This window comes from Verticillium nonalfalfae (genome assembly GCF_003724135.2).
Source record: "Verticillium nonalfalfae strain VnAa140/NRRL 66861 chromosome Unknown scaffold_4, whole genome shotgun sequence".
NCBI classification, from domain to species: domain Eukaryota; kingdom Fungi; phylum Ascomycota; class Sordariomycetes; order Glomerellales; family Plectosphaerellaceae; genus Verticillium; species Verticillium nonalfalfae.
In genome coordinates, this window is record NW_021167229.1 from 265,051 (window position 1) to 279,880 (window position 14,830).

General features: G+C 57.7%; 6 protein-coding genes across 6 annotated transcripts; 2 read left to right on the plus strand and 4 right to left on the minus strand.

The window, feature by feature from the left end:
* Positions 1-44: 44 nt before the first annotated feature.
* Positions 45-2,217, plus strand: NPL4 (nuclear protein localization protein 4; the record flags this gene model as incomplete). The annotated part of the gene is made up of 3 exons (XM_028640119.1): positions 45-253; positions 320-1,817; positions 1,873-2,217. 3 exons carry the CDS (start codon positions 45-47, stop codon positions 2,215-2,217), a joined length of 2,052 nt encoding a protein of 683 aa, XP_028498983.1.
* A 901-nt stretch (positions 2,218-3,118) lies between these two features.
* CPA2_1 (carbamoyl-phosphate synthase (glutamine-hydrolyzing) cpa2) lies at positions 3,119-4,665 on the minus strand (the record flags this gene model as incomplete). Its single annotated transcript, XM_028640120.1, has 2 exons — positions 3,119-3,226; positions 3,304-4,665. 2 exons carry the CDS (start codon positions 4,663-4,665, stop codon positions 3,119-3,121), a joined length of 1,470 nt encoding a protein of 489 aa, XP_028498984.1.
* A 246-nt stretch (positions 4,666-4,911) lies between these two features.
* Positions 4,912-8,400, minus strand: CPA2_2 (carbamoyl-phosphate synthase (glutamine-hydrolyzing) cpa2; the record flags this gene model as incomplete). The annotated part of the gene is made up of 3 exons (XM_028640121.1): positions 4,912-5,310; positions 6,252-7,933; positions 8,061-8,400. 3 exons carry the CDS (start codon positions 8,398-8,400, stop codon positions 4,912-4,914), a joined length of 2,421 nt encoding a protein of 806 aa, XP_028498985.1.
* Positions 8,401-9,364: 964 nt separating this feature from the next.
* Positions 9,365-10,968, minus strand: D7B24_005979 (uncharacterized protein; the record flags this gene model as incomplete). The annotated part of the gene is made up of 2 exons (XM_028640122.1): positions 9,365-10,513; positions 10,573-10,968. The coding sequence occupies 2 exons, from the start codon at positions 10,966-10,968 to the stop codon at positions 9,365-9,367; spliced, it is 1,545 nt and encodes a 514-aa protein (XP_028498986.1).
* A 1,318-nt stretch (positions 10,969-12,286) lies between these two features.
* D7B24_005980 (uncharacterized protein) lies at positions 12,287-13,393 on the plus strand (the record flags this gene model as incomplete). Its single annotated transcript, XM_028640123.1, has 2 exons — positions 12,287-12,549; positions 12,604-13,393. The coding sequence occupies 2 exons, from the start codon at positions 12,287-12,289 to the stop codon at positions 13,391-13,393; spliced, it is 1,053 nt and encodes a 350-aa protein (XP_028498987.1).
* A 98-nt stretch (positions 13,394-13,491) lies between these two features.
* Positions 13,492-14,700, minus strand: D7B24_005981 (uncharacterized protein; the record flags this gene model as incomplete). Its single annotated transcript, XM_028640124.1, has 1 exon — positions 13,492-14,700. The coding sequence occupies one exon, from the start codon at positions 14,698-14,700 to the stop codon at positions 13,492-13,494; it is 1,209 nt and encodes a 402-aa protein (XP_028498988.1).
* Positions 14,701-14,830: the final 130 nt, after the last annotated feature.

The window sequence follows — 14,830 nt, forward strand, 5'->3', positions numbered from 1 at the left end:
ACCGACATCGACAACCCTAGCCTGCAGCAGGAAGCCTTACCGCCATGTTACTGAGAGTCCGTGGTCCGGATGGCATGAGCCGTCTGACCGTCGACCAAAACGACAACTTTGGAGATCTCGGCCGCCAGCTTCTTCCCAACCTCCCCACCACTGTCGACCCCACGACCATTACCCTCTCCAACAACCCCAACGGCAACGATTCCAAGCGCCTGGGGGACATCGCCAACTTCAAACTCGGACAGATCGGTCTCAAGTAAGCCTGCTGTTTGCTGGCCATCATATGTTCAAGTCATACTAACGCGGCGCGACCGCGCAACAGGCACGGCGATCTCATCTTTATTACATACAAGCACCGAGATGCTCTTTCCAATGGCGACGCTCATGGAGCCACACCATCGGCTTCAGCCCAGATCCTCCCTTCTTCCAACCGACTGAATGGCAAACCCATCCTGCCAGCCGAGGACGTGCCTATTGACCCCCTGCCGTCCACGTCGGCGACAGTCGAACGGATCAGTAAACCCTGGGAGGTGGTAAAGCAGTCGGCGTTGGACGACCGACTGGACAAGAAGAACGGCAAGATCCCACGAGGTCGCGATCACAAAATGTGCAAGCACGGACCCAAGGGCATGTGCGACTACTGCATGCCCCTCGACCCCTTCAACGCCAAGTACCTCGACGAAAAGAAGATCAAATACCTGTCCATCCACTCCTACCTGCGCAAGAACAACGCCGCCACGAACAAGCCCGAACTCGGAAGCTCCTTCATCCCGCCGCTGCAGGAGCCTTATTTCCGCGTCAAGCGGGACTGTCCCTCAGGGCACCCGCAGTGGCCCGAGGGCATCTGTTCCAAGTGCCAGCCCAGCGCCATCTCTCTCCAGCCCCAGACCTTCCGAAACGTCGATCACGTCGAGTTTTCCGACCCCTCCATCATCAACACCTTTATCGATGCCTGGCGAAAGACGGGCTCGCAGCGCTTGGGATACCTCTATGGCCGGTACGCCGAATACGAAGAGGTGCCCCTCGGTGTCAAGGCGGTTGTTGAGGCCATCTACGAGGTGCCTCAGGTTGACGAGTCGGATGGCGTTTCGTTGAACGTGTGGGAGAACGAGGAGGAGGTGAACAAGGTCGCCAGGATGTGCGGGCTGCAACAGGTCGGCGTCATCTGGACCGACCTCCTCGATGCCGGCAGCGGGGACGGCTCAGTCGTCTGCAAACGCCACGCCGACTCGTTCTTCCTAGCCGCCCAAGAGATTTGCTTCTCATCGAGACTGCAGGCCCAACATCCCAAGCCTTCCAAGTGGAGCGACACTGGCCGGTTCGGCTCCAACTTTGTTACGTGCGTCATCAGCGGCAACGAGTCTGGCGAGATTGCCATTTCGGCTTACCAGGTGTCCAACGACGCGGTGGAAATGGTTCGGGCAGATCTCATCGAGCCCTCTGCGGATCCAACACAGATGCTCGTCCGTGACGAGGAGGAGGACGATGGGACTGCGAGCCGCACTCGCTACGTGCCGGAAGTCTTCTACCGAAGAATCAACGAGTACGGCGCCAACGTGCAGGAAAACGCAAAGCCCGCGTTCCCGGCAGAGTATCTGTTCGTCACACTAACCCACGGCTTCCCTGCGGACCCCAAGCCTACTTTCATCCAGCCTGGTTTCCCGATTGAGAACCGTGAATACATTGGCGAAAGCCAAGAGCACTCTGCTGTCACCAAGATTCTCAAGTTCAATGGCGGCCAAAAGTCCAAGGACGATGGCCTTGAGATGTCCAACTTTCATCTCCTGTGCTTCGTCCACCAAATGGGCATCTTATCCAAGGTTCGTGCCAAAGGGCCCAGGGCCTACCGTTCTCGCAGCTAACCCCGTTTCTCAGGATGAGGAGGCGCTCCTCTGTCGCGTGGCCGCTCAGCACGACCTCGCTGATTCATACCAGCTACGCTCCACTGAAGGTTGGCAGACGCTCCAGGCGATCCTGTCATCGGCAGGTGAGACAACCCCCCACCGTGACACCAAACCCAAGAAGCGCTCGAGGGAGCCTGAGGGACACCCATATGCCCCTCCCACAAGATCTGGCCCCGTTGGAGTCAACGGCGCCGGCGCCGCGGACAGCGACACGCCTCCCCATTCAGCACGCATCCCCAGCGAGCCCGGAGAACCGCTTGCTAAACGATTTGCTGCCTTCAGGCTAAACGAGCGCCAACGGTCTCAAGGATCGTGAGATGGCGACGACTCCACACCGGACGACATGCGTGTTGTAGTGGCGAGTCGGTGGAAAGCACAGGATGAAAGGCGAAATGCGTCCTGACACGTGGTTCAGGGAAGCTAAATGGTCCATTTTCTGATTTTCAGGGGGGAAGGAAGGGGGACGGTGGTGGTTTCTCGGTTTCTAGTCACACGACACGCAGATCACCCCCAAGGGCGGATGCGACAGTCAGTGATGGTGTTCCGGATGTGGGTGCATTTAGACGCGGCAGGGAAAGACTAAAGGTCCCCGGAGCCGGAATGCGACGGGGCAAAATAGCTTGGCATGGTCCATCACGTTACTCGTCATGATGCACAAATACATTCAACTCGTGTCTCGCCGTGTCTCTCATGTCTCACCATGCGGCTACTTCGTACTTGAACTACTTTTTTATATTTCTGCCCCGTTTCTCAACCTAACTATTCCAGGCTGCCGACCCGACTACTTTGCGAGCAGACCGCCCCTCTCCCTTTCCCTCTCCTGACCGGTCTACGTTCCCAACGTTGCAAACTAGCGCCAGCCGAACAAGACCTTGAAATCACGCATCAACAGAAAGTAGAAGAGGGAAGAAAATAGAAAAAAAAAAACAATGGGAAAACACGTGAAAAATCTTAGTTCGCCCCATTCAAAAACGCCTTTCTTTAAAGGAGGGGGGAATATGAAAGGGCAGGGCAGGTTGAATAAAAAAAAGAAAACCACCTCCCTCGCACAAAGGACTGAAATCCTTGTCGAGCGAGCGAGAGACAGGCAAGTCATTGTACGTTAATGAACGTGAAAAAAAAAATGGCTTGATTCTTTTGTTCCCTTTCCTGCCTTGGTCTTTTTGGTTGGCTTCCTTTTTTTGGTTTTGGTTCTCTAAAAGGTTTTCATTGTTTATTTACAGCGGCTTGCCACCGATAAAGTCGGACCAGCGGCGAACCTCGGAGGGGATACCCTCGGCGCGGGGGAGCTTCTCGGCCATGCACTGGGCGAAGAGCATGGCGGTCTGACAAGTTAGCACATGTCCTCTTTTGCAGCGGAAGATTTCGCATTGGTGAGAAATCAGGGGTATGTTTAGCTTACCTTGGGCTCCATGAACAGAGGAACGCCAAAGTCGACGGCGTTGCGGCGCATGACGTAGTCTACGTCCATGACGGTCTTTCCGCGGGCGCGGGCGAGGTTGAAGACACCGCGAATGTCGTACTTCTGGAAGACCTCACGGAGGGCGCGCTTGTCCTCCTTGGGGAACTCAATGACCTCGACCGAGGCGCCGCCCTTGGCGGACGACTCGATGAAGCGCTTGACCTCGGCGTCGGCGGCGAACAGCTTGAAGCCAAGGGGCGCGAGGTGGTCGACGATGGTGGTGAGCCATGCCTCGGAAAGCTCGCCACCGAAGAGGAGACCCTCGCCAGGCTCGGGCATGCGGAAGTTCATGGTCGACTGGAGAGAGGCCCAGTAGGCCTCAACAAGATCCTTGCCGAAGCAGGCAATCTCACCAGTGGAGGCCATCTCGACGCCGAGGAAGGGGTCGGCACCAGCGAGACGGGTCCAGGAGAACTGGGGAACCTTGGTTGCGACGTAGTCGCGCTTCACAGCCATGAGATCGACGGGCTCGGGAACCTGCTGGCCGACGAGTGCCTTGGTGGCGACATCGATAAAGTTGGTGCCGAGGACCTTGCTGACGAAGGGGAACGAACGGGAAGCACGCAGGTTGCACTCAATGACCTTGAGGGCAGCCTCGCCGCCGGCAGGGTCGTCGGCCTTGATAATCTGCATGTTGAAGGGGCCAGTGATCTTCCAGGCCTTGGCGACCTTCTCGGCGATCTCCTTGACACGGTCCATGATAGACTGCTCGAGGTTGGCGGGAGGGAGAACAAGGGTGGCGTCACCAGAGTGAACACCGGCCTGCTCAACGTGCTCGCTAACGGCGTGGAGGATGAGCTTGCCATCAGAGGCGACACCATCGACGTCGATCTCCTGAGCGCCCTCGATGAACTTGGTAATGACAACGGGGTGGTCGGGGGAGACGTTACTGGCGGCCTCGAGCTTGTCCTTGAGATCCTCCTGGCTGCGAATAACAGTCATGGCGGCACCGGAAAGGACGTAACTGGGACGGACGAGGACGGGGTACCCAACCTGTGTGGCGAATGCCTCGGCTTCAGCCACAGATGTGAGTTCCTTCCAGGCTGGCTGATCAACACCAATGCTGTCAAGGATCTCAGAGAACTTCTGCCTGTCTTCGGCACGATCGATATCCTTGGGATCGGTTCCGAGAACGTTAGCGCCACCGGCTTCCTGGAGGCGAAGAGCGATGTTCTGAGGGAGTTGGCCGCCCACGGACACGATAACACCAGACGAGTGTTCAAGTTCGTAGATGTCCATCACACGCTCGTAACTGAGCTCCTCAAAGTAGAGACGGTCGGCGCAATCATAATCGGTGCTCATCGTCTCGGGGTTGTACGGTGAGTAAGTTAGCTTTGGTCCACGAGGATGAGAAACATTAGACATTAGAGCAAGAGAAAAGAAATCCGGCGTGTTGGAAAGGGTGGTGGAGATAGAAGTATGAGAGACGGGCATGCATGGCATGCAATGAATGGGTTTGGGAGATGGTCCAAAGCAGTTATATTCCCAGGGTCCCCGGATGCCAGGGGAATGGGGAGTTTGGGAGATGGTCCAAAGTGACGAAAGGCATTAGGGGTTGTTCTCTTTCCAGGCAGCAAGGTTCTGCTGATGGCGAGCCGACTTCTCGTGGCGGGTGAGATTGCTCTTGTTGTGGTACCCGAGATTGCACGGCTGGCAGACGAAGGGATTGTTTCCCTCCTCAGACTTGCGGAGGTGCTTGGGCGTCTTTTGATGATCACTCAATCTCTGCTTCGTGCCGAAGGGAATGTCACAGACATCGCAGTGGAACGTCTTCTCGGTGAGTGCCTTAGTGATCTTGTTTGCTTGATACTGAGCATGTTGACCCGGTCTGTTGGCCCGTGATCTGTACACTCTGACTTTGGAGGCCTCGATGTACTCTGCGTAGTTTTCGGCCACTTGTCGATAGTGCCAACTCTGGTTGTTTTCGGCCTTGAGAATGAGTCGTTTCTGCCCTCTCTCTTTTGCTTGGTCTTCGAGTTGTTGAGCGTTCAGGTCGAACGACACGCGTACACCCTCATTCAAGGAGCAGTGCGTGCAACATCCGTCGTAATCGAGGGTTTGAACGGTTTCCCAAAAGCGCTGTTACCGGTAGGAAGCTGTGGTGGGCGAGGAAGCAGCAATTGGGGAGTTCGGAGAGTTTCGCAAAGGTGCCATAACTGGCCAGGCTGCGCCGAGGCAGCCATAGTCGAGGGGTTGGACGATTTTCCAAAGACCGAATGGCCGGCTTGAGGTAAATAGAAGGCGAGGAAGCCACAGTCGAGAGTTTGAACGGGTTTCCAAAAGAGCCATAGCCGGCAGGAAACCCTGGGCGAGACAGCTCTTATGGATGGGTTTGGACAAATTTCCAAAGATGCCATACGCAGTCAGGAGTGCTCCAACGACGGGAAGAGCCATAGGAGAAAGACGCCCCTGCCCAGAAATGCAGTGGTCGACCAGGAGCAAGCCAAAGACGAGGCGGTCTTATTTGAGGGGTTTGGCCGACTTTGAGGCTGCAGTGCCCAGGTAGAAAGAGGTGGCCCAGAGGGAAGTGATAATAGCCAGAGCTCTGTTCATGTGGGAGTGAGGCGGTCGTGAACTGAGAAGTCACGCCCGAAGGCGTTCGGACAGCCCCAAATTTGACGCCGAAGGCGTGACGGGAGCCTCATGATGGGCAGGATCCACCGAAGAAAGCCCCAGTGGAGAGCGTATGGAAAGTTGAGATATCGCTCTTGCCAGTTTGACAGAGAACGTGGACCGAACTCAAATCACGTGATATGACTTGATCTGGACATGATGCTCGAGAAGCCTCGTAGCAATAGGATCACGGGGCAGAACAATTGCATAGACGGAGTGTCGAAGAAACGGACAAGCGAAGAAAGGAAACACAGGAAAGAAACTTTTGGACTTACGTTGATCATCACAGCCTTCTGGCCGAGCTCACGGACAGCGTTGGTGGCGCTGACGGCGCACCAATCGAACTCGACGGAGCTGCCAATACGGTAGACACCACTGCCGAGGATGATGGTGCCCTTGTCCTCAAAGGTGACGTCGTGGGACGAGGCGTTGTAGGTGGTGTACAGGTAGTTGGTGTCGGCGGGGAACTCGGCGGCGAGGGTGTCGATCTTCTTGACCCAGGGGCGGATGCCGAAGTTCTTCCTGACGGCGCGGACCTCGTCCTCGGTGCTCTTGACGGCGTTGCCAATCTGCCTGTCGGAGAAACCGAGCTTCTTGGCCTGGAGGACCTGGTCCTTGGTGAGGGCGCTGAGGCCGCCGGCGTCTTGGAGCTCGCGGGTCATGTTGACAATGTTTTCGAGCTTGTAGAGGAACCACTTGTCAATCTTGGTGAGGTCGTGGACCTTGTCGACAGAGTAGTCGTGGTGGAGCATGGCCTGGCCGACGGCGAGCCAGCGGCGGTCGGTGGGGTTCTGGAGCTCGAAGTCGAGGTCCTCAAAGTGGTCGCCCTGGAAGCCGGCGAACTTGGGGTCGACCTGGCGGATGGCCTTCTGGAAGGACTCCTCGAAGGTGCGGCCGATGGCCATGACCTCACCGACGGACTTCATGGCGCTGCCAATGTCGCGCTTGACGTGCTGGAACTTGGACAAGTCCCATCGGGGAATCTTGGTGACGATGTAGTCGAGCGAGGGCTCAAAGTTGGCCGTCGTCGTCTTGGTGACGGCGTTGGGGAGCTCGGGCAGGGTGTGGCCGAGACCAATCTTGGCGGCCGTGTAGGCGAGGGGGTAGCCGGTGGCCTTGGAGGCGAGGGCGGACGAACGCGACAGACGGGCGTTGACCTCAATGACACGGTAGTCGAGGCCGTCGGGCTGGAGGGCGTACTGGACGTTGCACTCGCCCACGACACCGAGATGCCTGACAATCTTGATGGCCGCCGAACGCAGCATGTGGTACTCCTCATCGCTCAGGGTCTGACTCGGGGCCACGACGATGGAGTCGCCTGTGTGGATGCCGAGCGGGTCAAAGTTCTCCATGTTGCACACGGTGATGCAGTTGTTGTTGGCATCACGAACGACCTCGTACTCGACCTCCTTCCAGCCCTTCAGGGACTTCTCGACCAGGATCTGGGGCGACAGGGTCAGGGAGCGAGCAGCCATATTCCTGAGCTCCTCCTCGTTGTTGGCGAAACCCGAGCCCAGACCACCGAGGGCGTAGGCGGCACGGACGATGATGGGGTATCCGACCTTCTCGGCGGCATCGAGGGCCTCCTCGATGGTGCCGACGGCAATGGACTTGGCGATGGGGATATCAATCTCGCCAAGCGCACGGGCAAAGAGGTCACGATCCTCACTCGTCTCGAGCGTCTTGACACTGGTACCAAGGACCTTGACGCCGTACTTCTCAAAGAGACCGAGGCGCTGCATCTGCACACCGAGGTTGAGCGCCGTCTGGCCGCCAAAGGACAGGAAGATACCATCGGGCTTCTCCTTCTCGATCACGTAGGTGACGTATTCTGGGGTGACGGGCAGATAGTACACCTCGTCGGCGAGGGAGTGGTTGGTCTGAATGGTAGCGATGTTGGGGTTGATGAGGACAGAGGCGACGCCAGCCTCCTTGAGAGCCTTGAGAGCTTGCGAACCTTGATTGAAGCAGTCATGTTAGTCAATTGTCCTCTTGAAAGTTGTGACCTGGCCGTGAGTCATGTTCCTGAGGCAGGCACGCAACATCACGAACCACCGGTGATTAAGCTCCTGGGCAGAACAAACCTGAGTAGTCAAACTCGCCAGCCTGTCCAATGGCGAGACCGCCACTGCCGATGACCAGGACCTTCTTCACGTCAACAAGCTCCTTGGGCTTGATGACTCCGCTCTCGAGGTACGCCTTGGGGTTGGGAGCCTGCTGCGAAACGTTGAGGCGCACGGCGGCGGACTGAAACAGACGCTTCTGGTTGAGCCTGGCCTGAGCAAGCTGTGACTGGGCTGGCGTGAAGCTCTTGGAGGCGGCGGTCAGACTGGTGAAGCTGCGGACGGGCAGAGCCATTCGTCGACCGTGTCGGAGGACCGCCGGAGCTCGCCCGGCCAGGGAACGAGCCATGGCCGACGGCATTGCGATTGCTGGATTCGGAACAGAGGTTCAATGGCTCTTGAAATCGACAGGAGGGCAGGAGCCAACAAATTGAAGTCCAGGGCCAATTGAAGGGATTCTGGACCGAAAGGCAATGGGTGGTTATGCGCCGCGGCAGGAAGGTTTGTGACTCCTCCAAGAGATGTTTGTTTGGGGGACCTCTGATGGATAGAGTTAGGATCAGACGGCTCTTCCGGGCTGGGGGAAGCTCAGACACAAAGACCCAGGACGCCGACTCACCCAAATGGCGGTCCCGGTGAGTAACAGATAAGATAAGGAAATTTTTCTGAGCCTGAGTGGTTAGGGTGCCGCAGTCGGAGGCTGGGGCACCCGAAACGGCAGAGGGTCCCCTGCATGGGCCCCTGGAAGTCCCCTACCGCCAGGCGGGCGTTACAGGGGCCTGCCACTATCGCGGGCTAATCTGCCAACATTTGGAGCTGCCCCCAGCTGAGGACGATCGAGATGATCTAGGATGGCGGAGTCCGAGCCAAGAACTGCTCAGCGTGACTCAGAGGATAACCCGAATTCCGTTGATTTTTTAGTTTTTTCTTGGACTTCCTTCAACTCCCTGGCTTTGAGTCAACGCGTGGGCAGCAAAAATGAAAAAAATAATTAATTGACTTGTCAGTTCCTTCACGGTTGTGCAATCGAGTCACATTGAAAATGCGGTCAGCCTGGCTCCTATCTCGGAGACAAGCTGCTGCACTGCCCCGCAGTTCGGCAGCTGCCCCTCCATCGAGCACCCTGCCCAGTATTGCATCCGTTGAATTCTTGGTGCTGCCATTGGTCAATGGATCACCTCCATGATGCAGATCGCGATCTGGGGTGAAGCATCACGAGCACACCGATCGCAGCGACTTGTCTAATGTTCTTGGTATTTTTTTTTTGCCCGCCGTGCCTCATATCGCTCCTCATACAATCGTCACGTCTTCATCTACACACCTCTCTAGTTCTTGTCCAGGCGGACCGCGGCGTTCCTCTCGATGAAGTTGAGGTCGACCTTGTGGCCCAGCAGCTCGCGGATGTTCGAGATGCCGTACTTGATCATCGTCGGCCTCTCCAGACTCAGGCCCCAGCCGTACACCCGCATATCCTTTGGCAGACCCATCGACTCGAGCATCTCCGGTCGGAACATGCCACTGTTGCCAATCTCGACGAGCTTGTTGAGGCCCTTGTGGAAGCTGAAGATTTCCATGCTCGGCTCCGTGTACGGGTTGTACGCGGGCTTGAACTTGAGGTCCGTAATGCCCATCTTGTTGAAGAAGATCTCCATGAACTCCATGAGACCACCCAGCGTCAGGCCGTAGTCAGCAATGACACCCTCGACCTGGTGGAACTCGGCCAGATGTGTCGCGTCGACGCTCTCGTTACGGAACACCCGATCAATGGAGAAGTAGCGCGCTGGGGGCGGGCGCCCGTCGGGACCCTTCAGGCCCGCCAGCTTGTGCAGCATCGCTGTCGACACAGAGGTCGTGTGTGTGCGGAGGACGAGCTTCAGTGACTCATCCGCCTCCCAGGGGTAACGGTACCCTATTGAACCGTACTTGCCATCCTGGTGCACCTGCTTCACGTTCTCCCAGTACGTCTCGTAGTCCTTCTTGTCGTCCTCCGATTCAGGGCCAGGTCGGCCGGCGACCTTGGGGTCTGAGATGTAGAAGGTATCCTGGAGATCGCGGGCCGGGTGCTGCTGGGGCACGAAGAGGGCGTCAAAGTTCCAGAAGCCCGACTCGACGTACTTGTTGGTCGGCATCTCCTCGAAGCCCATCTCGAAGAAAATCTGGCGGAACTCGTGGCGGACCTTATTCAGCGGGTGCAGGGCGCCCGAGTTTTGGTCCGCGCCGAGGGCCTTGAAGTTGTAGGGCTTGAAGTCGGCCGTCTTCCAAGCGCCGGACGCGATCATGTCGGCCGTCAGGTCCGTCTCCTCCTTCTTGATCTCGAGCGCGAACTCGGCGCCCTTTGTGATCTTGAAGCTGATGACCTTTTGCGTCTTGACGAGCTTGCGCTTCTTGAGCTCCGTGACAATTTTGGCGTCGTGCGTTTTCGTGTCCTGGATCTGCTTCAGCTGCTCCCGCGTGACATCCTGAATCGAGTCGGCCTGTTCGGGCACCATTAGCTGGGTATCCTCGTCACTTGAATGCATGACGGGCAACCTACGGTGGCAACCAGCTTGCCGTCCTTGCTCTTGGAAATCCACTTCTCCTTGAAGGCCTTGCCTTGTCCATTCTTGGTCACGGCCTTGTCGCCGATGGCCTTCTCAAGATCGACCACGCTCAGACCATCAACCGCTTGACGGAGGGCCTCAAAGACGCGAGCCTCGTGGCTGCCATGCTCAACGAACTGCTGACCCTCGGCCTCCAGAGTGACTTCTTCCTTCTCAATAGTCTCGTACGACACCATAGACCGGCTGGCAAGACGGTCGAGAGCGGCCTTGGTATCGGCGAAGGCGGACTCGGGGAACGACTCGGCAGACAGGATCGGGTCCTTTTGGGACAGCGCCAGCAAGATGCGGGTTGCCAAGTCCCCCGAGGGGACGGTACTGCTTGTCGTCATGGCGAAGGTATGGGAGCGTTCGGGAGCTCGTGGTTGAGGTGTTGCACTGTGTTGAGCTGCGACCTACGGCTTGAGTCACCAACGTGGTCTCGGCAGAAATAATTATGGCGCCTCCAAATGGCGGGGCAATCAAGAGCGGGCAGTGCGCCCTCCAGCGTTTGGGGGAGGGGAATGGCAGGCCGGGCTGGTTAGGACTAGCGGTCTCGCCGCTCTTACCCTAGACAACCAGGTCGGGCTGAGAGCTATGAGGAGGGCGTGCATTCTTACGGCGTCTGCTTTATGCGAGATTTAGAGCCCATTGAAATATTCTAAGAGGCCATGAGGCCATAGGTTCTGAGGCTGCTTGTTTTGTTTTACTGGATGTATCTACTGAGTGAGGGTCGCTTGTCAAACGGCCCCTCTGCGCGCACCACTCTGCCTTTATGAGGTCCATCACTAGCTCTACATTGGGCGTTGTGTTATACTGATAAATTTAGGATGTGGCCGTCTTCTCCAAGTCCCAGTATGTGTCTAGCGTACATTCAGAGGCGCAGACCTGGGCTTGTTGATTCCGCTTCAAGCTCGATCCGAATGTCTTGTTGTCGTGTTCATCATCTTGTTGTCACCAATTTGTTTAACTATTCTAGGTCCATGATGAGCATTGATCATAAAGGCAAAGACAACATTGCCAAGTCTGCAATGAGTTCTCGCCGCATGTCTATCGTGTATTTGATTTTCGATATCAACTGGAACGGAGACCAGTTGTTCCTTTTTATCTGCCCAGGCTTGCAGTACTTCACCACACCTCGCTGTGACAGTTACCACTTCGCTTAACGGTCGTCTCAGAAGTGGTGGGAAGACCGACACGAAACTTGTCAATAAACACGACTGTCTGCGATTATTGTTTTGTCACTGCTAGTCAGGATGAAGTACCGTGCCTAGGTACCTAGTTTCGTGGAAACTCAGTTGACTCCTGTCAGAGCATCTAAAGCAGCGAGATATGGTCCATAGCTGGCAGGGGCCTTCAGGGTCCCTCCGTAATTTCGTTTCTCCAGCTTCCGGGCCAGTGCAGTCAGTGGCAACTGCATTAGGATCTCGACATGAAGAGGTGGAGCTCTCCCGTGGTCCGGGCGTTTGGCAGCTCAGAACACGCGAATGGCGTCACTTGCTGCTCGTCGCCCCCTGTAGCCTTACGCCTGGGCCACTGGAAGATTCAACGCGACGTCGACATTCCTGCGAACGGCCCCCCCCCCCTTCCGCCCCCACAAACTCTACAGCTCCTTTGCAGGAAGCCATGATCTCCCGCCTCTCACTTGGGAGCCCATGAGATGACCGAGCTATGAACGATGCTTCCCCGCCTATCTCGCCGGCGTCCCGAACAAACTCGACTGCCAACCAGCGCGACGAAACCCACGTTCCCGGCGGTCCCTCGTCTGCAGGACGCGACCATGAACCCGGCACTCGGTCCTCGCGGCGGCGACGGCGGCGAAAGACGATCAAGCCCGACGCTGGACTCGTCAAGAAGTTTGATTTCGTGACACATCTGCTGAAGAACCTGGACATGCTCGTCTATGCCGAGCTTGCGGCGCAATACTACATGGAGTATGTTCGTTCCTCCACTGGATACCATCGACAGCCCACTAACTTCATGGCTAGATGCTCTGCCGTCCGCTTCTTCATGCGAGCGTGGTGTCAGCAAAACTTCCTCAGTCCGAAGCCTGACGACTGGCCAATACCACTGCCTGCTATCCAGGCGCAGATCCTCTCCGTCTTCTTCCCGGCGCTGTTGTGCGTCCTGGCGCACATCTTTGAATCCCTACCAACGGCTGCTGAGACGTCGCGCGGGTATCTGCATGGGGGCATGATTGTGGACTTTATCGGCCAAAGGCCTCCCGCGTCGAGGCTGACCCTTCTTGCCCTGGACCTGGTGATATTGGCTGTTCAGGGGCTCATGCTCGCAGGCCACGTCGAAAGAGAGAGACTCCGACTGATCACGCGCCCGAAACGCTCACGGCTCATCACGGCGCTTTCCGAGGATCTCGGCGCTGCGGATTCGATCTCTGAGGGACGTGAACATCACTCCGACGAAAATCATGCTGCAGGCGTGGCGGACGGGGAGGAAAATGGAGGCATTGAGATGCAGTCCCTCCGAAGAAACGACAGCCAACCTTTGGGCGCAGAAGGGGACACGGAAGAGAGGCGACCGTTTCTCTCTGACACCCCAATAGCGCTGCCGACGAGGAGGATCGCACTGGTCGACGTCATGAACTCTGGAAACGGCATGCTTCGAGACTTGGACGTCTTCCACACGTTGCGCAACTCAACGCCGGACTTCTGGGGTGCCGTAGGCCACGCGCTTCAGTCGATAGGGTACCAAGCCACGTTGGCTCGAATCGCAGGCCGCGCTCGAACGCTGGCATTCGGGAGTAATCAGACAGCAAGATAGAAGGGCACGCACACTACAGCGCGATGGCGCGAACTCCGTGCATCAGAAAAGGGCAGAAAAGAAAAAAAATTCGCTTGTACATTCTTACAGTTGGTATCTCATGCTACCTTGCGTCCGACGTTGCCCACACCGCTGCCCTTGACCGACACGATGATGTCGTCCGCGTCGTCTTCGTTGACGTCCCTCAGACCCCAGCTGCTGGCGCCAAACGTCCGCAGATCGCGCGCCAGGCCGACGACCTCCTCCGTGCCCACAACGTCCCTTCCTATCCTCAACCTGCCGACGTCCTCAGACCCCATCGCCATTAGCGTCAGCACGGTGCTCGCCGACACGCGGCTCACGCAGCCGCCCTGCGCAATCGTCTCGAGCAGCTGGTACGCGCACTGCTTGCCAATGTCCTCGGGCACGACGCCGCCGGTGGGCGGCGCGACCAGGTCGGCCGAGTAGATGACGCCGACGGAACTCGACTCGGCGACGAGGCTCAGGCCGAAACCGATCCCCGTCCGCGTCTTGGTCTTGTCGGCCCCGGGGATGAGCGGCGCCTGGTCGTATTGCGCGGCAATGTGAATGTCCGAGACGAGCGGGTTGAGGACCTCGCGCGCGGCGTGGATCAGCCGGCTGTTGTTCGAGGCCGAGACGCCCGTGCAGTAGGCGACGCCGCGGATCCGCTTTATCCTGCCGGGACCCCGGTTGAGGTGCAGCGTCTTGGGCAGGCGGACCTGGCTGGCGAAGCGCAGCTCGACGATGCCGCCGCCGCCGCGACCGCCCTTGCCGGGGCAGGAGCGCTGCAGGATGCGCAGCTCGATGCGCGCGGGCGGGATGCCGAAGAGGCCGAAGAGGGGTAGGATGGCGGTGCGGAACGAGTCGACCGAGATGTCGCCCGTCTGGGTGGCGGATGTGATGACGCCGGGCCCCGAGATGCGAATGTTCATGTGTGCTTTGGAGAAGGGCGCGAGGAGGCAGATGGGCAGGAGGAAGTAGGTGACGCCGCGGTTGTTGTTGGCGGGCAGGGTGTGCTCGATGACATCGCCATCGGTGGCGCCGAAGCCGGCTATCGTGCCGGTGATGAGGCCGGGGTGGTATGTGATGGTCGTACCGGTGTACGAGATTTGCAGCGAGCTGCCGTTGGTGACGGCCTCGAGGAGACGGAGGAACGAGACCTCATGCGGGGCGAGGCCAGGATGTGTTGGTGATGAGCTTCGAATCTTGGAGATGTGAATGGGACGGCCGGTGAGTGTCGACAGGATCAGACGCTGAGCGAAGGCCCGGTGGCCCGTGAAGCGGAGGAACTCTGGCGTCGAGGACATGGTGACGGTCGCTTGCGTCGTCGACAAGCAGGCGTAGCTCTTGGGTCGAGGCTCAAGAGCTCTCGTTCGGCGGGCAAATGCAATGGCTTCAATGGGAGGAGAAAATAATCTTTTTCTGCCGCGGCGTACC